The sequence below is a fragment of the Ceratotherium simum genome, chromosome 5, assembly GCF_057802395.1.
Source record: "Ceratotherium simum simum isolate JZ-2026a chromosome 5, ASM5780239v1, whole genome shotgun sequence".
Taxonomy (NCBI): Eukaryota; Metazoa; Chordata; class Mammalia; order Perissodactyla; family Rhinocerotidae; genus Ceratotherium; species Ceratotherium simum.
In genome coordinates this window covers 30,766,480-30,789,471 of record NC_141904.1, presented here as the reverse complement: position 1 = coordinate 30,789,471, position 22,992 = coordinate 30,766,480, and the positions used below count along the sequence as shown (strand labels likewise).

The window sequence follows — 22,992 nt, the reverse complement described above, 5'->3', positions numbered from 1 at the left end:
ATTCACATTTTTATATTAAGGGATATCAGAAATGTCAGTATCTAGAATTTCCCAGCTAGTAAATTCATGGGTGGATCATCTTTTACTCAGTTAATTTTAACAGAATTAGCTTGTAACAAAAGCCATGTATATTTCTCATGGAGTTTATTATAGTAAAATTTTTTCATATGTGGTAAAGTCACCCTTTTTTCATGTGTTTATATTTCAGTACAATAGATCATTGTGTATAGCTGCCTGAATTAGTTTTACTGTAGTTAGAGTAAAATTTACCAGCGTATATTATTATTATCATCACCATTATTGTTTTGCCTTATAATTGCACAGATTACAAGTATCACATAAATTTTAGCTAAGTGTATGAACTTGTGGCTTGTTTGTGTATTATTATTCTTTGATTTTTAGGCCTCTAACTGTGGCATTGTAGAAAGTATCCTGAACTGGGTGAAATTTAAGGCTCAGACTCAGTTGAACAAGAAGTGTTCATCAGTAAAGTACAGTAAAATCAAAGGTATTCCCAAACTGGATGATGCTAATGATGCAGGTAAGATTTGGATTTTTTTTTTAAGATTTTAAGTTTTTATTTATCCAGTTATAGAAAATTTTCATTTTTCACATAGAGTTAGACTATAGGATTTTATGTTCAGAGTATAATTTTATTTCATGAAAATTGCCACATGTACCACATATTATTAATTTTCAGGGGATAGGAATTCAATAAAATATACTTAATAATTAAACGTACTGAGCATAATGTACGATGACTCTTACAGTCTTTCAGTATCATCATGATTATTAATTTTTCTGGCTTCATTTTTCTCATTGGTAAAATTGAGGAATTTGGAGTATATATCATTTTTAATTTCTCTCAGGTGGCAAACATTCCCTGGAGTGCACACTGATACTAACGGAGGGAGACTCTGCCAAATCGCTGGCTGTGTCTGGATTAGGTGTGATTGGGCGAGACAGATATGGAGTCTTTCCCCTCAGAGGAAAAATTCTTAATGTACGGGAAGCTTCTCATAAACAGGTATATATCTGTATATATATATACCCCCACGTATGGATGACATTTTAATACTTTGCTAAAATTGTTGAATTTTTAAATGTAAATTCTGACTCACTTTTTGTATATTTCAACACTTTAAAATACTTAAAATTTTTTTCCTTTTTGAACAGATCATGGAAAATGCAGAAATAAACAATATTATTAAAATAGTTGGTCTACAATACAAGAAAAGTTATGATGATGCAGAATCCCTGAAAACTTTACGCTATGGAAAGATTATGATTATGACTGATCAGGTTGGTTTAAAGGTTGCCACATATTTAAAACTCATCTTTTTTAGAGTATCCTTTTGATATTTGTTTCACGAGACTTGCTGTAAGATAATACAAGTGAAAGTGATTGTACATCAAGGGGGAAAAACATTGTTTAATGGCACTGTTCGTGTGAAGCACATTTTACATGATCTAATTTATTGGGTAACCATCTTTTTGGTTAGTTATTTTAAAAATGTTTTGGGGCTGGCCCTGTGGCACAAGCAGTTAAGTGCATGTGCTCTGCTTCGGTGGCCGGGAGTTCGCCGGTTCAGATCCCGGGTATGCACCGATGCACCGCTTGTCAAGCCATGCTGTGGTGGCATCCCATATAAAGTAGAGGAAGATGGCCACAGAGGTTAGCTAAGGGCCAATCTTCCTCAGCAAAAAAGAGGAGAATCAGCATCAGATATTAGCTCAGGGCTGGTCTCCCTCACAAAAAAAAAAAAAGTGTTTTTAAATGCAATAAATATGAGAAGAGGAGAGCACAAAGTAGTATTATGGGGTTGAAGCTTACCTATAAGTAGGAAGGAAATAATGAAATTTATAAGTGAGAAAGATTAATCAATAGGATAATGGTTAATATTTGTATGTGATGGCATAATTTGGGATGCACAAAAACTAGAAGGACTTGAATAGTAAAATAACAGTAATTAGGAAAGAACTAGGAAATTGAAAAGGAAGAATTTCATATGTATCCAACTGCTTGTCTCTTATATACTCTAAAAGCATTTGTAGAGAAAATCTTCAACTGAAAAAGCTGGTATATAGTTTTAAGCAAAAATTTAGCAGTTTTTATGTTAAGGGAAGACTTGTGAATACCTGTACTTCATGGATTTCTTCTTCAAAATTACCCAGTGAAGTGGCATTATAACCATGTTTTATGTATTTCTATCCTTAAATCATTCTCTTGGTGAAATCTGGGTAAACCATAAAACAGATATAATGATAGTATATTTTGTATAATGACAGGAAGCTCCAGCCTATCACTGGCTACGTTCTTTATTTGAATTTTAAGAAAAAGTTCTTTACTGTGATCATCTAAAGAATAATATCTACTCTTTTGTAAAATGCAGTTCTAAAATTTGAATGGAATCTTGCCTCTTTGCTGCATTCGTACATTTTAAAATTTGGCTATATAAGTCATTATAGTTCATAAAATTATCATATCACTCTTTACTAACATTTAGGATCAAGATGGTTCTCACATAAAAGGCCTGCTTATTAATTTCATCCATCACAATTGGCCATCACTTTTGAAGCATGGTTTTCTTGAAGAGTTCATTACTCCTATTGTAAAGGTACTATTTACATTAATATATTTTTATACTTTTGTCTTAAAGGGTAGCAGAAAAACTAATTTTTATTTATTTTTTTATTAACTTAAGGCTAGCAAAAATAAGCAGGAACTTTCCTTCTACAGTATTCCTGAATTTGATGAGTGGAAGAAACATATAGAAAACCAGAAGGCCTGGAAAATAAAATACTACAAAGGTTTGTATTTTAAAATACTTAAATTTTGTGAAGTTACTACTGAAATAAATTTATTTTTATGAGAGTATTATAAAATATTTTGAAAGTTTGTCACTTTTAGACTTCAAAAACAGTTATTGCTGATATTTAAAAAATTGTTATGGAAAATTTTATAAAAGTAGAGTAGTGTAATGGGCTTCCCATGTATTTAAACAGTCACCATTTCATGGCCAATCTTGTTTCATCTAAACTATTCTCATTGCCACCCCATTAGTTTGAAATAACTTCCAGACATTATATTACTTCTATAATAAGTTAGTATGTATTGCTAAAATAATTTTTAAAAAATGTCAATAATACTGTTATAATACCTTTCTTTATAACCTTAAGTATTTAGTCAGTGTTATAATTCCCCTGATTGTATTAAAACTGTTTATTATTATAGTGGGTTTTTTTTTTTTTTCCTTTTTCAGTTAGGATCCAAACGAGGTCCACACATTGCATTTGGTTGATAAGTCTCTTAAATTTTAATACATTGTTTCTCTTCATATTTTTTCCTTGATTTTATTCAAAAAAGTTGGATTGTTTGTCCTTTATAATTTCCCACATTCTGGATTTTGCTGACTATACCTGTAGTTTCATTAAATATGTAGCATGTTTCTCTGCCCCTTATTTTCTGTTAATAGGTAGTTAAATTGGAGGCGTGATCAGATTTGGATTAGATTTATATGGCAAAAACATTTAGTAGTTGGCATTGTGTACTTATGTTAGGAGGCATGTAATATCTGGTTTTTCTTTGTCAAAATTGATCAGTTGGTACAAGTGTTGCCAGCTTGATGCATCAGCTTTTTACCTAATGATTTTGAACAGCCAGTGATGTTCGTGATTCACTTAAAAAAATTTTTTTTCAGCTTTATTCAGGTATAATTGACATAAAATTTTATGTATTTAAGGTGTACAACATGATTTGATATACATATACATTGTGAAATTATTACCACAATCAAGTTAATTAACACATCCATCACCTCACATAATTACCTTTTTTTTTTTTTTTGTAGAGAGAACATTTAAGATCTACTCTCTTAGCAATTTTCAAGTATATAATATGGTATTATTAACTGTAGGCACCACACTGTACATTAGATCCCCAGAACTTACTCATCTTATAACTTGAAAGTTTGTACTTTTTGACAGACCCATTTCCCCCACCCCATAGCCCCTGGCAACCACCATTCTGTTCTCTCTTTCTGAGTTCGACTTCTTTTAGATTCTACATATAAGTGAGATCATCCAGTGTTTGTCTTTCTCTGTCTGCCTTATTTTCACTTTTATTTTTTAAATTGTGCAGGGTTGGGTACCAGTACAGCTAAAGAAGCAAAGGAATATTTTGCTGATATGGAAAGGCACCGCATCTTATTTAGATATGCTGGTCCTGAAGATGATGCTGCCATTACCTTGGTAATAAAGTTAATTTTTAAAAATCTTGCCTAATATCCATCCCTCTACCTGTCATACCTTTTCTCCTAGTCTTGGTTTTCTGTGATAAGTCTCTTTTGAATTCTGATACCCAAAATAGTTCATCTTAGTGTCTCCCCCCATTCCCCAGATTATGCCCTGCTTTCATAGGTTCTGTAATTGAAAGATCTCTGTGCAAGTGTATTTTTAATAAAAGCATATTGGGAAAAACCTTAATTTCCCAAAAATTAATAATTAGTTATTTGCCTTTATACATTTTAGTTTTATAATGAAATTTATTTTATTTTTAATGTGTGAAATTGTTACCTGGAATCTTTCAGGCATTCAGTAAGAAGAAGATTGATGACAGAAAAGAATGGTTAACAAATTTTATGGAAGATCGGAGACAGCGTAGGTTACATGGCTTACCAGAGGTTAGTCATAAAGAGTGGTGATCTGGGGGAAGAAAGAGAAAGAGACTAAAATTCATGCAGTAATAATGACAATATTGCTATATAACTTTTTTCTTAGCAATTTTTGTATGGTACAGCAACAAAGCATTTGACTTACAATGATTTCATCAACAAGGAATTGATTCTCTTCTCAAACTCAGATAATGAAAGATCTATACCATCTCTTGTTGATGGTAAGTAGCTTTTGTTTAAAAATCTTTCTCATTTTTGTGTGTTATTGAGTATATTTTAATTTCATGTACTTTAAGCTATCCTTATAATAAATTTTAAACTTCTAATGTTGCTTTTGAGATGTTTTGATAGGACTGAAATCTTTTATATTCCTCAATTTGAATCTTTTAAACCCTTTTTGAGTTTTTTAGGAAAATTAATTTTGCTAAGTTCCCAAATATTTAGCAGAGATTAAATTTTAAAAACACCTTTATACCTCAATACCAAAACCTAATACTTTAATTTATTTAATTTGACAAAAAAAATTTAGAAACTGCTATCCATTAGTTAGAGCAGATTTTTGTCTTCTATCTAGAACTTTTTAATTTTCATTTTATAACTTTTAGCAAGTTAGTTGATCTTTCTGTTACTTGGTTTTTTAGCTAATTGCAGATGGTTCTACCTGCCCATCTAGTTCTAGCTTTAAGTTACATCCCTTCTATGAAGTCTTCCCTAACAATTGCAATCTAAATTGGTCTCAGATGCCTAGACTTCTATGCCAATAATATGTGCTTCTTATTTTACTTGTGTTAATTTTGCCTCCTCAAATTAGATTATAAAATTCTCAAGGAAAGTGGCCATATTTTATCATCCTCTTGTTTCTACCATGCTCTGGGCCCACGATGATGATGATGATGATAGCTAGCCTATACTGAAAAGTTTGTTACTATGCTTATTGGCCTAGAGCAAGAAGAATGATAAGGAAGCAGAGTGCTTTGCTTGCATTATCTCATGTAATCCGTATGATCACCCTATTAGGAAGGTAATTATTTCTATTACACTGATGAGGACACTGAGACTTATTGGTTTTGTAATTTGTGAAAAGTCACATGGTAAATGGCCAAGTTGAAAAGAGTATCCAGATTGGTGAGATTTTAAAGCCTGCGTTCTTAACTACCATAATAGCTCTCTTCTTTATAAGAGTTTTTCTGATTTGGAATACTCTAATAATAGTTTTCAGGCTCATTGATAGTTTGCTGGTACTTTAGTTACCACTGACATTTTGGGTGTATGAGTGTTTGGAAACTCCTATGAATGGAGTTTGATGCCACTGAGCAGTTCTTTAAGACCAGAAGGTGGTCTTTCAATTGGTACTTCACTTTTGGAATAGATTGAGATGGTATAAAAACTTGTGAGTAAGTACTCTGTTATAGAATCTCAAGTAACAATTTTATTTATTTTTCTAAAGGAAACTATATCTTTGCTTTTTTTCTCTTAAATATATAGAACATTGTCGTTACTAAAAGAAATATTACAACTATATCTTGAGTAATATTTTTAAAAGAGGGTTGTTCTTTTTAAAAATAGGCTTTAAACCAGGCCAACGAAAAGTTTTATTTACCTGTTTCAAGAGGAATGATAAACGTGAAGTAAAAGTTGCCCAGTTGGCTGGATCTGTTGCTGAGATGTCTGCTTATCATCATGGAGAAGTAAGCATTAAGATTGGAATCAATTAAGACCTATGCATATTGGCATGAAGAATGATAATTAAGCATGATCAAAGTACTTTTCTTTTTTGTTTTGTTTTGTTTTGTTTATTGCAGGAACATTGGTTTATAACATTGTATAAATTTCAGGTGTACATCATTATGCTTCTGTTTCTGCATAGATTACATCATGTTGACTACCCAAATACTAATTACAACCCATCAGCACACACATGTGCCGAATTATCCCTTTTGCCCTCCTCCTCCTCCCTCCCCCCTTCCCCTCTGGTAACCACCAATCCAATCTCTGTCTCTATGTGTTTGTTTGTTGTTGTTATTATCTACTAGTAATGAGGGAGATCATGTGGTATTTGACCTTTTCCCTCTGACTTATTTCACTTTGCATAATACCCTCAGGGTCTTTGGAAATGTAAGAGAATCGAGAGTTTGGATTTTAATAAAAATTAGGGAATCCATATAGAAACTTTAGAATATTAATGTTATATTCTGTTTCTATTCTATAGCAAGCATTGATGATGACTATCGTGAATTTGGCTCAGAACTTTGTGGGAAGTAACAACATTAATTTGCTTCAGCCTATTGGTCAGTTTGGAACTCGGCTTCATGGTGGCAAAGATGCTGCAAGCCCTCGTTATATTTTCACAATGTTAAGGTAACAATTTGCTGATATAATGGTATAGAGTTCCATCTGAAGTTTATTGGAATTAACTAAATGTTTAATAGAATTGTAACTATGGAGAGATATAATTGGATATTCTATTGAGGGTGAATGTTCCAAATTATTTGATCACAAATAGAATGAAGTTTGTTGATCTCAATTTTTATGAATTATTGGTGAAACCAGTCCTAATGAATGTAAGGATTGTTTCTGACCCAACTTTACTTTTTAGACTGAAGATGCATTTTGTGGTTTAGTCAGAGTAAGAGGAAATCCTTAAATCTGTCAATACTAAGAATTTAGTAAGTAAGTATATAAGTAAAATAGGGCTATTTTATTCTGGCTTTGTGCCTGAGAGAAATATATTTGGTAATAAGGTTAGGAATATTTTATTAAGTACATGTAATCAAAATTTTTTAAAATGTGTTCTTTTAAAGAGATTTTTTGAAATGTAAAGTCTTTAATTATGTATAAAGTTTTATTTCCTAAAACATGACATCTTTCCATATTTCTTTTTCCTTTCATTAGCTCTTTAGCAAGACTGCTTTTTCCTGCTGTGGATGACAACCTTCTTAAATTCCTTTATGACGATAATCAACGCGTAGAGCCTGAGTGGTATATTCCCATAATTCCCATGGTTTTAATAAATGGTGCTGAGGGCATTGGTACTGGATGGGCTTGTAAACTACCCAACTATGATGCTAGGGAAATTGTGAACAATGTCAGACGAATGCTAGAAGGCTTGGATCCTCATCCCATGGTAATTATTTAGAACTTATTGCTTATCTTGTTTATTTAACAAATGATAGTGTATAAACTATAAAGTCTAGTCATTTTAGAAAAGTAATGGAACCATTTTCATTTTAGAACATAGTGTAGACAATAAAGACCTTATTAGTGTGTAACTTGATTTGTGCTTACAGTAGAGGATATAAGCTTTGGGAAAAGCCTGGAGATAAGGTTTATGGGGAGAAACTGTTTATTGAAATTTAAAAAGACTCCCATGTTTCAGGCTTTGAAATATCTAAATGATATAGAGAATAATGCTTTTATGACAAAATTATATGTAACTTTATGTTTTTGTTCTCAAACTACTAAGTCATATTGGAGTTGTAAGAATGCTTAAAAACACATTGTATATATTTTAATGTATCTGCATATTTTTTTATTTTTGCCGTTTTCTTACATCATTCTCTGGGCTCAATTCTTCCACCAAACTCCCTCCAAGAAAAACCTCTCAAAAAAGTGTCCTCCCCTCTTTCACATGATTTAAAATGATCTGGAAATTTCCCTTTATCATGATACACTTAAAGTGTATTTCTATTACAAAAATGATAGTGCTTATTGTAGAAAATATAAATAAGCAAAGAGGAAAAAATACTTCATAAACCCATCATGTAGAAATAAACTGTTAATATTTTTATATATTACTTTCCAAGTTTTATTTCATTTTTGTATTTTAAAATAAAAAATTAGATTATGAATATGATTTAAAATGTTTTCCCCTTAAATACTTTAAAGTATTTTAAAATATTTCTAACAGAAGCAGAAGCATCAAATTACTTTTTATGATTATGGTGTTTTATTTTAATTCTTTCAGATACATTTTAGAGTATTAAATCAATGTATTTGATCAATACATACTTCTTTTGTGCTTGATATTTATATATATATCTATATATGTATCTATATCTCTATATCTCGCTCTATATGAGATACTATGCTAAGTAGTGAGATAAAGAACTATGATCCCTATCTTCAAAATGTTAATCTGTTGTCAAGATAAGGTATCAGGGCATGAAGTTTACAGTGACAAAAGATATTAATAGTTGCTTAATGTGCCAGAAGAAATGTCCTGTGCTATATGCCTAACTTCTTAGTGATAATAACAAATATGAATTTTAGAAGAGGGAGAGATCACTTGTAATTAGGCTGAGAAGGATAAGTAAGATTTATATAGATGAATGGAGTATGGGGAGCTAAATATATGTCAGGGCTGGTCGGTAGAGTGAGTGAAAGTGAGAATATTCAAAATATTCAAGCAAAATGTGGAAGAAGCATAGTAGTGTGGAAGGCAAATCATTGGAGAAATGGTAGAAAGTTAGACTGGGTTCAGGCTATGGAAAGCTTTCAGTGTAGCATCCAAAGAGTTTGAATTTAAAGGATTATTAATCTAGGGGAGAAGGAGGTATGGAGGCAATAGGCTGAAAAAAAGAGTAATATTCTAGGAAGACTAGGAAAGATGATGCTAAGGTTTTGAGATTGGGGGATGTTGAGATAATATTAATAGAAGCTGTGAATTCAAGATTGAGTTATTATTTGCATTGGGACTGTTGAGGATGAAGAATTTAATTTCAGTCATGTTAATCTGTCAATAGCAGTAGGCCATAGACTATGGGGCATTCAAATGGTGGTGCTGGCACTTGAGAGAAGTCAGGGCCTTAAGTTATTTTTGTTTTTCTCTGCAGCTTCCAAACTACAAAAACTTTAAAGGAACGATCCAAGAACTTGGTCAAAACCAATATGCAGTCAGTGGTGAAATATTTGTGGTGGATAGAAACACGGTAGAGATTACAGAGCTTCCAGTTAGAACTTGGACACAGGTTAGTTTAAGTATGTGAGCACCTGTGAGGAGAGCATTGCATTAAGCAATGCTTTCTGGTAAGAATATGATTCCATCATTGTTTGCCCTAAGTCTGTATAGCGTTTAAAAATTCCTATATACATTTTTGCCCCATTCAGTGGAATTTGTGCTTTGAATAAAGTAGTAATCAAAAAGATTTTAACTTATCTAAATGTACAATGACTTAAGCTAGCTTTTTTTTTGTGTGTGTGTGTGTGTGTGTGAGAAAGATCGGCCCTGAGCTAACATCTGCCAATCCTCCTCTTTTTGCTGAGGAAGACTGGCCGTGGGCTAACATCCATGTCCATCTTCCTCCACTTTATGTGGGACACCGCCACAGCATGGCTTGCCAAGTGGTGTGTCGGTGCGTGCCCGGGATCCGAACCGGCGATGCCCGGGCTGCCACCATGGAGCGTGCTCACTTAACCACTTGCGCCACTGGGCCGGACCTTTAAGCTAGCTTTTAAAGAGACTTATCTTTGTTTATCTTGAAATGAGTAGAATAATATGTAAGAAATAGTCTTTTGAACCCTTATAAATATGGTCAATTAATTCATGTCAGTTGGTATCAGCTGTTACAAATCTAAAAGTATGCATGTCATCTCTTGTCAGTTCTAGTTGATGTCATCCTCTCATACTCTTAGCCTTTTCCTTGCCCTTTGGAGTATGAGCAGATCAGAACCATTACCTTATATATCTTCTGTCACCATTGAGATCAGCTTATATTGTCTTTTATAGTGACTGGGCAGGAGATGATTGAGATGGAGGTTTCCCTTTTTCTTTTTCCCACCAGAGTTGAGAATTTTTTAAAAAATTGCATGACTTGTAGTATGAGAACATGAGTGTGTGTCATGAAAAGAATTGCTTATTTTTAAATCTTTTATAGGTGTATAAAGAACAGGTTTTAGAACCTATGCTGAATGGAACAGATAAAACACCAGCATTAATTTCTGATTATAAAGAATATCATACTGATACAACTGTGAAATTTGTGGTGAAAATGACTGAAGAGAAACTAGCACAAGCAGAAGCTGCTGGACTGCACAAAGTTTTTAAACTTCAAACTACTCTTACTTGTAATTCTATGGTAAGTGATTAGATTCACTATAATTTAACTTTTCTTTTTTGCCATAAGTTGGGTTTTTGTAATGGCTTCATGATGGGAGTGGCTATAGTGAGTGTGAATGTGTTTTCCCCCCCTCTATATTTGCTAAAGAGTTTAGAGGTGCATTCCTTTTCCTCTGCTATTACCCACTACTCTTAATCCCAACTCTGCATTTGTGCATCTCGGCTTGAACACACAGGATACACACACCCTCACACACACTGACTAAAGTTTATGAGAGTGATTGTTGCAGGGTTTTCATGTGCTTTATGCCTGTCTCTATTAGCATTTTAATTGTGGAGTACTTATCTCCTCATAATTCTAATCTGCTTTATTAAACTTGTATATTTGTGTTTATATATATTTGGGGAGGAAGGTAGAAAGTGAATATGTATGATTACCCTTGTTTCATTCCATATTAGCTTTTAGATTTAAAAAAGAGTAAAAGAAAATCTCCCAGTAATAGCACAGGGGCTGAGAAAAAGTGCCATAATCTGCCAAGAAAGGCTGATGGAAAAAGGAGAAAAAGGATAGAGAAGAAGCAAAATTTTCCCTCGAGGAAGTTTGAGTGAATTACAGCACAGTTATAAAAAACGAAAAAGAGAGACAAATGCACATGCATTGAGTATATGGGGGAGAGAGAACTTGAACATTTTTAAACTTGGAGATAGACTATGTTTGTTTTTAGTTTGAAAAAAAATTTTTCTTAGGTGGTTTTGTAGCCACTTTAAATAAGAACCTTTTTTAAGGACTTATTTTTATCTTTCAAAGTTATTCCTCTTTTAAATATTGTCATAGTTTTGACAATTAAATTTATCAGTTTCTTGGAGTCACCAAAGGAATATTTACAGAAATGTGCTTAATAGTTTTGGTTCTGTTTAATGGCTTTTATGGGTGGTGTGTGTTCATATAAGTATTATGGTTATTTTAAATACTGTAGATATCATACAAGTTAAAAATACCAAGATACAGACTTATGTAATCTTCAAAAACTTTGTGTTTTGCTTAGGTACTCTTTGATCATATGGGATGTCTGAAGAAGTATGAAACTGTGCAAGACATTTTGAAAGAATTCTTTGACTTACGATTAAGTTATTATGGTTTACGTAAGGAGTGGCTTGTAGGAATGCTGGGAGCAGAATCTACAAAGCTTAACAATCAAGCCCGTTTCATTTTAGAGAAGATACAAGGGAAAATTACTATAGGTAAGGTGCACCTTTAAAAATCTGAACATTAGTTAAAATGGAAAAAAATCTTTATTAATAGAAGACATTTTTATCAGTAGAATATAAACAAATACAAATTGAATCTCTTTTCTTGATCCTAACTTTATTTTTCCCTCACATAGAGAATAGGTCAAAGAAAGATTTGATTCAAATGTTAGTCCAGAGAGGTTATGAATCTGACCCAGTGAAAGCCTGGAAAGAAGCACAAGAAAAGGTAATCATTTGCAGAAAAAGACATTTAGAGAAGCTTATAAAAGCATCTTCAAAACAAACAAAAACCTAACCCATAAATTTTAAATTTAGTACTACTAAAGGTGCTAAGTTATCTTTTTGGAGGCTGAAGTCTTCTGTTTATCCACAGAACAGATACAGTACAGGAATTTGCAGTGCACACCCACCACAAAGCACTTTGCCAGTGTGACTCAACCAGGGCCTGGAGAAATGACTCCAGGTGTGAGAAGGTAGCTCAGTCTCCTTGGCCTTTTATCTGAGCCTGCCATTATAGGGTGTTAGTTGTGGTGGTGGTTTTTGTGAGGTGCATGTATACTATCTGGGAACTATACTGGTAGCACATAAGTCATTTCACACTGGTCAGTCTATGATCACAATATGGTAGTCAGTCACCATTCACTTGATCTGGTTTCAGTTTACACTGGGAAGACTAGAGACAAAATGTTTAATATTATAGTATTTATAGAGCACCAAGTATGTGCTCTGCCCTGTGCTTAGATCTTTGGCTGGAGATTTAAATCCTGGAACTTCAGATTAAAAGTCTGATGTTTTATTAATTAAATTGTCCATTTCAGATCATAAAGTACTAAGTTAATTCAGTGAATGGAATATCGAAACTTTGAGATTCCTTTCAAGAATTAGTTTTTTACTGTTGTGTATAATTAAAAGAAAAATTTAAAAAGGCAGTACAACATTGTGATTGAGAACACAAATGTACAAGGAAGAAAATGGGAAATGATTAATTTTTTGGATACTTAATTAGAATATTGTGTATGTATGATACTGATAATGTTAGCTTCTTTAAAAAATACAATTATGATTATGTGACATAACTTGAACTAAAATTTTAAACTTCCTACATTTATGAGTTCTCAACCGTAATGTTTTTCATATTTTTCATGAAACTACATTGAAATGCTCCTTTTGTTTACATTATTTAAGCTTTTTTCAATTTTGAACAGTCGATAGAATGCCATATATTAGAGTGAATATAATTAGAGTAAATTATATATTTAGCAGTTACATATTAAGATAATAGGCTTATTCATCATTTGAGGAAAATGGGGTAGCGTTCAAAATTAAGATGATTCGAGCACTTCGCTTTCCTTTCAATGTGTTTTATTGCATTCTTAAACCCCAAATTATGGTTTATACACTACTTGCCCTTCTGTATCACTATAGGTTTAAACTATATCTTAAAATTAACTAGTAAGCTAATGAATTTAATGCTTAGTTTTGAAAGATAAAGGTGTTTAGGGTTTGGGAATGCCCTTCTGGTAGAAGTAGACTTGATGAGTAAAACCTAGTGCTTGGTTTCAGTAATTTCATTGTCACCATCAGAATTTTCTCAGCATCTTGGCCATGTGTTCACGTTAGGGGTTCGGGTAACAAAAGGAGCTGCTCTTACAAGAGTGTCCTATTGTGTAGAGTTGGAGAAAAGAGAATTATAAAGCAGATAATTGGAAGATTAAAGTTTTTTGAAAACCAGAATTCTGTCTTTGGAACTTGAAAAGTTTGCTTTTCTTGATTTCTGAAAGTTTCCTTAGTCATCTTCATGTTAACAATGGTAGATACATATGTTCCTAGAGTGCTCATTAACAATACTTTGAGTGTCATCAAAACCTAGAACAAATAGACTTTCTAAAGTGTGAGTCTAAACAGGATTTTATGACACCCTAATAATACTTTCATAATAGTGTAACAACTTAAATATTCCATAGCAACACACTGTTTCATGAAGAATTTTTAAAAACTTGTAGAATTTATTAATTTGTCATAAGTTATCTAGGTACTTATTAATCATCTATCAACTCAACAACAGCATTCATTATTTGGCTAATGTTGCTTAATTGAATTTATCGTTTTGTTTATGTAATGAAGCATCTTGCTTTGCAATTTTTATTTTTATCCTTTTACTTCTAAATTACACTTAAACTTTGTATATATACATTATTTTACTGAAAATTTTAAATTACATGTAAAGCTTTTTTTTTTCTTTTTTGATTATCAAAAGTGAACTTTTTGTGTTGTGGAATGTCACGGTTAACTCAGTCATTTTTAATCATCTGAGTGCCTTAAACAATTTAGATACAATTTTATTTAATGGCTGTTGTTATTTTAAAAATTTTAAAGGTGATGTCACCTATAGTAATTTCTATTAAATACATTGAATTTTGAAATTTAATATTAGCATAAGAGGATTTTTTGTTTCTAGGAAAAAAGACCTTATGAATAAAATTTTAGAATAGCCCTCACAATTCTTACCCTAACTCACCAGCTCTTAAATTCTTAACTGAACTTTCTCCTAGTCCTTCCATGAATATTCTTGCTTTAGAGAATTTTTATTGAGAATTCATCTCTAGCGAGTGGCTGTACTTTAGTATATTTTACAACTGAAAAACATTCTTCATGAGTGATATTTATTTTGGGTTTCCAATTACTCATTCACTTACCAATATAAAAATCTGACAAGATGCAGTGATAAAACATTAGTTCCACAAGATGTGGTGTCTTCTCATTTCTTAGTGCCTGAGAAAAGCAGTTAATTTTTCATCAGATTCCTGGATAAATAGGGACTGAATATACCATTCCTTTTGAAGACTTTATTGAGCATTTGTAGAAAATTTAAACTTTTTATAGGATATATATTTTTATAGGTAATCTTGCAGATAATCTAAAATAACCCCATTACCCTGAAGATGTAGCATTAAGAGAATAGCATATGTGGAATTTTTAACTCAGTATTCAATAAAATTCAATATTGATTTGATACTATACAGGACGTTAATATAAAGTTTATTATTTTTTACAGGCAGCAGAAGAGGAAGAAACACAAAACCAGCAGGATGATAGTTCCTCTGATTCAGGAACTCCTTCAGGCCCTGATTTTAATTATATTTTAAATATGTCTCTGTGGTCTCTTACTAAAGAAAAAGTTGAAGAACTGATTAAACAGAGAGATGCAAAAGTATGAACTTTTGTGGGTTAAATAATTCGAAACTATTTCAATGTTATCAATATCTTTGTTTTTCTTTTTCCAAAAATAAGTATTTTGATGTACTGTTTATACATTTTTAAATTATTGAACATTTAAATTATACTACTTTTTTATTATAGGGGCGAGAGGTCAATGATCTTAAAAGAAAATCTCCTTCAGATCTTTGGAAAGAAGATTTAGCAGCATTTGTTGAAGAACTGGATGTAGGTTAAGTCTCCATTAAAATATATTTGGAGGGGCTGGCCCAGTGGCATAGTGGTTAAGTTCACACACACTGTTTCAGTGGCCCGCGGCCTGGGGTTCGGATCCCTGGCGTGGACCGACGCACTGCTTGTCAAGCCATGCTGTGGCGGCTTCCCGTATAAAGCAGAGGAAGATGGGCACGGATGTTAGCCCAGGGCCAGTCTTCCTCAGCAAAAAGAGGAGGATTGGCAATGGATGTTAGCTCAGGGCCAATCTTCCTCACACACACACGCACACACAAATATATATATTTGGAAAAGTAATGTTTATGAAACAAGAATGAAAATTCTTATTAAATTCTCTCAGTTTAACTTAGCGAAGGTTAATGTGTTGATAAACGGCATTAGGATTAAGCTTCTAGCTATATGAAATTATAAAGAAAAGTTAGGTCTGGTGTAGATGAAGGTAAAAAGCTATGGAGTTGAAATTTAGAATAAATTCTAATAATACCTTCTATGGGTTAAAATTTCTTAACTGACTTCAAATTAGCTTATTGATTCAGTTTAATGCTCCCCAAAGAGGTAGAGCAATATATATATGATTGAATATAGGTACTTTGATTTTAAAAAAGTAGAATGATAGTCTCTAGACTTAGAGAAATTTTAATATTTTTTGTTATAACTTAGTTTTCTTCAGGTAGAATTCTAATTTAAAAAGTAAAAGAAAAATATGTAAAGATATAAAATGTAAACTTTTTCTCAACTTCTCAATTTGTTTTTAAGCAATTAACTCACTTAAAATCTTAGAATTAAATTAATAGTAGCAGTATGATCGTCTGATTTTGAGTAGCACAAGGTCAATTACTACTTATTACTACACATATGATATTATGTAATTTTTTACTTTTTAGTTGTTTCATTGATTTATTGTCCACATGTTCTAGTTTTATTTTCATGGCGTTTAAGTCAAAATTAGAACTCTTAAGAATCAGTGTGGTATATTAGTTTCCTAGTAGAATTTCTGGAATTTTTTTAGTGCTATTGTTCTGGGTTCCCTTATGATCTTTTAAGTGCCATAGGGTAAATATTCTTTGATTTATGCTTTTCTTACATTGTCAGTGAATTAGATTTTTTAAAATTTCAGACCCTTTTTTCTTGCTGACTTTTACATTTAGAAATTAATATCCATTAAAAATGAAGCAAGTGTACATTAAGAGGAAAATTATTCTTGATTAATATGAATGATATTCTGATATTACTTTAAATTTGATCACTGACGATTAACATAGTGAGATATAGAAGACTTTTGGTTATGCCTATAAATTTCCTGACTATTGAAGAGTCATCACTCAAAACAATCCCACTGAATAGCATTACTCTTTCACTTCTAATTTATCACCTTATTTTATTATTTGATAATTAGCAAAGTAGGTCCAAACAAATTATTTATTCTGGATATAGTATTTTTTTTTTTTACATCTAAAAGGATTTAGACTTAAATTTCATCTCTGTATCATTTATAGTCTAATAATACCATTAATTGGATATCTATTGTGTGCTGGCACTGCATTTGATGTAATCCTCAGAATGACCCCCACAACCCCCACAAATGAGAGAGGTTATTATTAACCTGTTATACAGATGAAGATCCTGAAGCTTGGGGAGAGGTTAAGTCACTTGCTTAGAGAGGAATTATATCATTATGGTTAAGAGCAATTATGCATCCTCTCTGAGTCCCAGTTTCCAAATTCTTGAAATGGGGATCACATGATTTCTAATGCCTAGGACATAGTAGGTGCCCTATAAATTATAACTCTTATTTCCCAAGGATTTATAACTAAAAAGTGGAAGTGCTAAGATTGCAATCCAGGCGTGCCTGATTTCAAAGCTTATGTTATTTTTATTAAGCTATTATGCTACAAAGATTTCTTAGATATCTTTCAAGCGATTAAAATGACATTTTGCCTCATACCTCTCAAAGCTTGCTAATTATTTGAAGGAATAATTCTGTAAAATGAAGAATCTTTAATATTAATCAGGATTATATCCTCATTTATTATTATATAGAACCTTCTAATCTCAATCTAACTGTATTGGCACTTTTAATTTTCATACTTTCTGACTTTATGAACAATTTTTTTTCATATTTTCTATTATGGCTAAAGCAACAGTAAAGAATAGCTTCATACTTGTTAACAGAACTGCTGTTTTGTATGATTTGCTAGGATTCTGATGATACCAGGTCATCAGAAGTCTTGATTTCATAATGCATCATAGGATCCTAGAATTGGAAGGTACCATATAGGTCACATAGTTACTACCCCCTTGTGTTACAAATGAGAAGCTAGTTAAGCAGAATTAGGACTATAACCCAGGTCTTCTGACTTAGAATTATTTGTTTTTTTCCATCACTTTATCTTAGATTAGATCAGTTGAAAGGAAAGGTTTATTCCTTACTGAGTGAATAAAATTAGTTTTAATTTCTAATGCAGTAGTGACTGTGTTTTCTAATGAGTTGTTTATGCACCTGCCCCCCCCCCCCCATTTATAATTATACTTCAGAAAGTAGAAGCGCAAGAACGAGAAGATATTCTGTCTGGAATGGCTGGAAAAGCAATAAAAGGTAAAGTTGGCAAACCTAAGGTGAAGAAACTTCAATTGGAAGAGACAATGCCCTCACCTTATGGGAGAAGAATAGTTCCTGAAATTACTGCTATGAAGGCAGATGTCAGCAAAAAGTTGCTGAAGAAGAAAAAGGTATGACATATCTCTTGTTGTAGCTCATTGGTAGACTCCACCTCCGTAACGATGTATATATGTATTTTAATTTTACTATGTGTAAACCATGCTTTATTTTGTTTCTAATATATTTCACTGTGATAGGAAATCATTTGTTCTATGAGAGCAGTTGATCCATAGAAGGAAAACATTAGTCAAGGGCCTACATATATGTGAAGAGCTACTTACTTGATTCCATTTTTAAAATGAGATATAAAAATAGTCAGGAGCATTCTAAATTAGAATCATGGAACAAGAAAAAAAGTATATCAACTTTAAAATATAAACTTGAGTTCTATATCATGATGGATTAAGGAAGTCTTAACAGACCCTTAAGTGGAAAAGGGTCTGTTTAGCTTTTGAAGTAAGCTATCATCTTTCACTATTTATTTGTTTTTACCCTTAGTTAAAAAATCATCAAGCACATCCTGTGTCATTGGCATTGATCAGTGCTATTGAGGATTTAAAAGTCTGAGACTGGCCGGCCCTGTGGCTTGGTGGTTAAGTGCGCGCACTGCGATGCTGGCGGCCCGGGTTCGGATCCCGGGTGCGCATCGAGGCACCACTTCTCTGTCCATCCTGAGGCCGAGTCCCACATACAGCAACTAGAAGGGTGTGCAGCTATGGCATACAACTATCTACTGGGGCTTTGGGGGCAAAAAATAAAATAAATAAAATCTTTAAAAAAAAAAAAATAAAAGTCTGAGACTTAACCTACCCTCCAGCAGGATGGGCAAGAGTTAGCCAGCAGAAGGAAAATTGAGAAGACTGTTCAGAACTGAGGAAAACGGGAGGCATGATGGTCTGAAAGAGAGAGGCTGATTTTTCTGGGCAGGTTGATTTTAGAACCCAGGGCACATATACGCAGATATGTCTAACAGTCTAATTAGAGCTTGGGAAATGAGCCTAGGAGCTAGAGTGAGAGAAGGGAGTGTTCTTTGTACAGAGCTAATATTTGAAGCATAGGAGCATTGTGATACCAGAGATATCACTCTCTTCTTTTCTGATAAACTGAGGTCTGCTTCCCTCTTACCTGCCTTCCCACCACACATAGGTTCACTTACTCATATGCACTTGTTTTCTGCTTAGGAAAATGGCTTTTCTCCTTTTCAGTTGGTGTTTGTCAGGTTCAGTTCTTAGCATTCTTCTCTTCAACTTACATAGACTTCTTGAGTAACCTCATCTATCCCCAGAGTTTTTTTCACTCACATTGATGACTCTTAAATCTGTGTCCCTAAACTGTCCTGTTTTCTGGAGTGCCAGGCTAACATAGCCACCTGAATACCCAAAGCCCCTCAAACTCAGCATCTCTGAAACTGGACCCATTATCCTGATTTCAAAACCTGCTCTTCTACCTCTGTGCCTTATCTCAGTTACTACCACTATCAGCCATCACTAACGTAAGCCAAAAACTTGGGAGTTTTTTCATTTAATCAGTAACTAAATCTTATTGACTGCCTACGAAGCAATTCCAAAATCCACCCCCTTATCTTGGTTCCCATTGACACCGTGAAGCAATTCCAAAATTCACCCCTTTATCTTGGTCCCTGTTGACACTATCTTAGAATTCTGTAAGTTTTCTCTGAGGTAATTTAAAGTGGTCCTCTTAACTAGTCTTCCTGTCTCTAGTCATCTAATCATGACTTCTGCCTTTCTCCACTTCATTCCTCTTAGTTTTTTCTCTTAATACCAGAGTGATATTTCCAAAGAGTAAGTCTGATTATTACACAAAAGCTTAAAGGTTTTCAGTGACTCCCCACTGACTACACACAGATTCCTGGTACACAGTGACTTAGCACCTGCATGCCTCCCTGTGTTTCTTTTTCTTTTTTTTTTTTTATGTAGACCTCCCTGTGTTTCTATATGGCTGTACTTTCCTCTCACCTTTCCATGAATCTGAGCAGACTATTTGTAATTCTTAAACATAATGTGATGATTCATGCCTCTGTGTCTTTTTTCTGGGATGCTCTTCCTCCTTCCTTCTCCTCACCTGGCAAATGTACATGGTTCCTTCAAAACCCAGTCAGAGGGCTGGCCCCGTGGCCTAGCGGTTAAGTGTGTGCACTCCTCTACTGGCCACCTGGGTTCAGATACCGGGCGCGCACCGACGCACCGCTTGTCCCGCCATGCTGAGGCGGCATCCTACATACAGCAACTGGAAGGATGTGCAACTATGACATACAACTATTTACAGGGGCTTTGGGGAGAAAAAGGGAAAAGAAAAGGAGGAGGATTGGCAATAGATGTCAGCTCAGGGCTGATCTTCCTCAGCAAAAAGAGGAAGATTGGTATGGATGTCAGCTCAGGGCCGATCTTCCGCACACACACACACACACAAAAACAAAACCCAGTCAGAAAGGCTCCCTCTCTGTGGAGTCTTCCCCTGTCCTAAGCAGAGTTGCTCACTCTTCCCCATGGGTCACTGTTATACCTCCCTTTATATTTGTTTTTTGTTTTGTAATGAGTCTCTCTCGCTCTCTCTCCCCCTCTCTCTCTTTCTCTCTCTCTCTCGCTCTCTCTCTCTCAATTCTTTGGGTCTAGAGACTTAGTCTTATAATGCCTAACAGTGCATGACATGTGTTGCTTATTTTCCTTCAATAATCTGAACATTTTTTCTAGTGTATAAAGGCTTGAGCTATAGGAAATTACTTTGCAGGTACCTTCTGGTGTACTTAGCTATTGGTCTGAAAGTCCCTTTGATAATCAAAAGCTGCCTTCTAATTGTTTATGGTTGCTTTTAAGTGGCTGTCATCTCATAGAATGTACCAGAAGATTAGAGTGGTAAGCAATATCATTTGCTACAGATAAATGAAATAAAGTAAAACATAGTTTGATCAAAGTTATCTGTCAGGACCTCAATAGAATCACATTTTATTATTTTTTTTTTACTCATGTGATATGAAGAAGCAATCTATTAGTTGGAAATGTTATCTCTAAAATATACGGTGTTAAGTTTACTTTTATTTTTACTCATAGTTTGCTTTTCCTTTTAATGTGTAGGGTGATCTTGATACCACAGCAGTAAAAGTGGAATTTGATGAAGAGTTCAGTGGAATACCAGTAGAAGGTACAGGAGAAGAGGCATTGATCCCGTCAGCTCCTATAAATAAAGGTCCCAAACCCAAAAGGGAGAAAAAGGAGCCTGGTGAGGAGTTGTTACAAAGTTTTTTTTTTTGTGAGAAAATCTATATGTACAGGATACTACTATGTTCTTTTCATTATGCTCCTTTTCTAGTAGTTGAAGTGAACATTTGTTATTTTATAATGAACTTTTCATTATAAGTTTTATTTTTACTAATGACATTTGTATAAGTATTGATACATATCTTAATTTTGTTTTTAGGTACTAGGGTGAGAAAAACACCTACATCATCTGGTAAATCCAGCGCAAAGAAAGTAAAGAAACGGAATCCTTGGTCAGATGATGAATCTAAGTCAGAAAGCGACTTGGAAGAAACAGAACCTGTGGTTATTCCAAGAGATTCTCTACTTAGGAGAGCTGCTGGTATTCTGATACATTTTATATTTCTTTTATTGTATATTATAGTTTGACCAAGTTAGTATTACTCATATAAATTGGTATTATTAGTATTGTAAGAGTTATTAAAGTACTAAACCATTAGTATTTCAGAAGTTATAGTTCACGAGGATAAAAAAAATTGCTTTACAGAATGATCTTTTCTAGCAAAGTTGGACATAAATTTCTTTAAGAAGAATCATGCTTTTTAATTGATTTTTATTATAAAGTTTGGGTTATATTCCCTCCATAGTTTGAAGATGTCTGGTAGGAAATGTACCCTGGTAGTATACCAACAGTGATGGACCAATAGAAGTGCTTTGTGGTTTTGTTTTCTATTCCTTGTATTGTGAAAAATTTCCCCCTACTTTAGGAGTCTGATTCCATGCACAAAGCATAATTTAGATAATTGCAGTGCTAGAGTTAGGCTGCAGAATCCCATTTTGCTGTTATCTATTGCTGTTAAGAATGTGATTTGACCCTTTCTGAATAATTATTAGTTTGAAGTCTTCAAATAATTAAAAACTGACTATCCTATGTTATAGATTCTTCTCAAATTTTGTTAAGTCTTAATTTACTTAAAATGAATGATACAACATTATGGTTGTTTTACCTCTGGGAGATACTTCTTTAACTATGTTGGGCCTTAAATTCTTGTTCTCTAATCACCACGTGATTGAATTTCTTTTCCTAATGTGCATAGGTAGTATAATTTTTAACATGAGTGACTTATGTGAAAATTCATTTATTAAATTAAATGCTTCAAAATTGTATTCAGTCCTTTTCCATACATCTAAAATGAAGTGTAAAATTATATAGCATCCAAATGATTTTTAAATTTTATTCCATAGTTATGCTAGGAATATAATAAAACTTATTTGCATTATACCAATGTGCCTTTCCCCTTTTTATGCATTATATTAAATTATTGGTTTGCTAATATATTGAAATCTTATCTCTATTTTTTCTCATTCACCTGAAAAATTAGTCTTTGTTATTTCATAGTAAAACTACTGTGAAGAGAAGATAGAAGTTTGTATGCAAGAGGTTAAGAGAAAGTTTAGCACTTTCTAAAGACCTCTAAAATTTGTCTTTTGTAATTGCAAAAAAGGGAGATCTTATATTAGTAGTGACTTTTACAGTGACTGTAATGACTTACTTTACTCACTGTTTTTGAGTAATATTTAAATTGGACAAGCAACATCCTAATAATATCATCAGTTTATGCTGTCCTAACCTTTGCAGCATTACCCCATAGCCTCCTGGGAAGTACAAGATAGATGTTAACGCTATCA

At 33.2% G+C, this 22,992-nt stretch overlaps 1 protein-coding gene across 2 annotated transcripts in view; it reads left to right on the top strand.

The window, feature by feature from the left end:
• TOP2B (DNA topoisomerase II beta) overlaps positions 1 to 22,992 on the top strand; it is a 63,659-nt gene that overhangs the window by 31,840 nt on the left and 8,827 nt on the right. For both annotated transcript variants that reach the window (XM_087430621.1, XM_087430620.1), the window contains exons 11-30: positions 403 to 541; positions 870 to 1,027; positions 1,177 to 1,302; positions 2,508 to 2,618; positions 2,706 to 2,811; positions 4,142 to 4,251; positions 4,590 to 4,682; positions 4,780 to 4,894; positions 6,240 to 6,361; positions 6,883 to 7,031; positions 7,566 to 7,797; positions 9,506 to 9,640; positions 10,547 to 10,747; positions 11,775 to 11,970; positions 12,114 to 12,205; positions 15,035 to 15,190; positions 15,340 to 15,423; positions 17,965 to 18,159; positions 21,181 to 21,325; positions 21,524 to 21,685. In XM_087430621.1, coding sequence (XP_087286747.1) covers positions 403 to 541; positions 870 to 1,027; positions 1,177 to 1,302; positions 2,508 to 2,618; positions 2,706 to 2,811; positions 4,142 to 4,251; positions 4,590 to 4,682; positions 4,780 to 4,894; positions 6,240 to 6,361; positions 6,883 to 7,031; positions 7,566 to 7,797; positions 9,506 to 9,640; positions 10,547 to 10,747; positions 11,775 to 11,970; positions 12,114 to 12,205; positions 15,035 to 15,190; positions 15,340 to 15,423; positions 17,965 to 18,159; positions 21,181 to 21,325; positions 21,524 to 21,685 — 2,827 coding nt within the window. The remainder of the gene's footprint in view (positions 1 to 402; positions 542 to 869; positions 1,028 to 1,176; positions 1,303 to 2,507; positions 2,619 to 2,705; positions 2,812 to 4,141; positions 4,252 to 4,589; positions 4,683 to 4,779; positions 4,895 to 6,239; positions 6,362 to 6,882; positions 7,032 to 7,565; positions 7,798 to 9,505; positions 9,641 to 10,546; positions 10,748 to 11,774; positions 11,971 to 12,113; positions 12,206 to 15,034; positions 15,191 to 15,339; positions 15,424 to 17,964; positions 18,160 to 21,180; positions 21,326 to 21,523; positions 21,686 to 22,992) is intronic.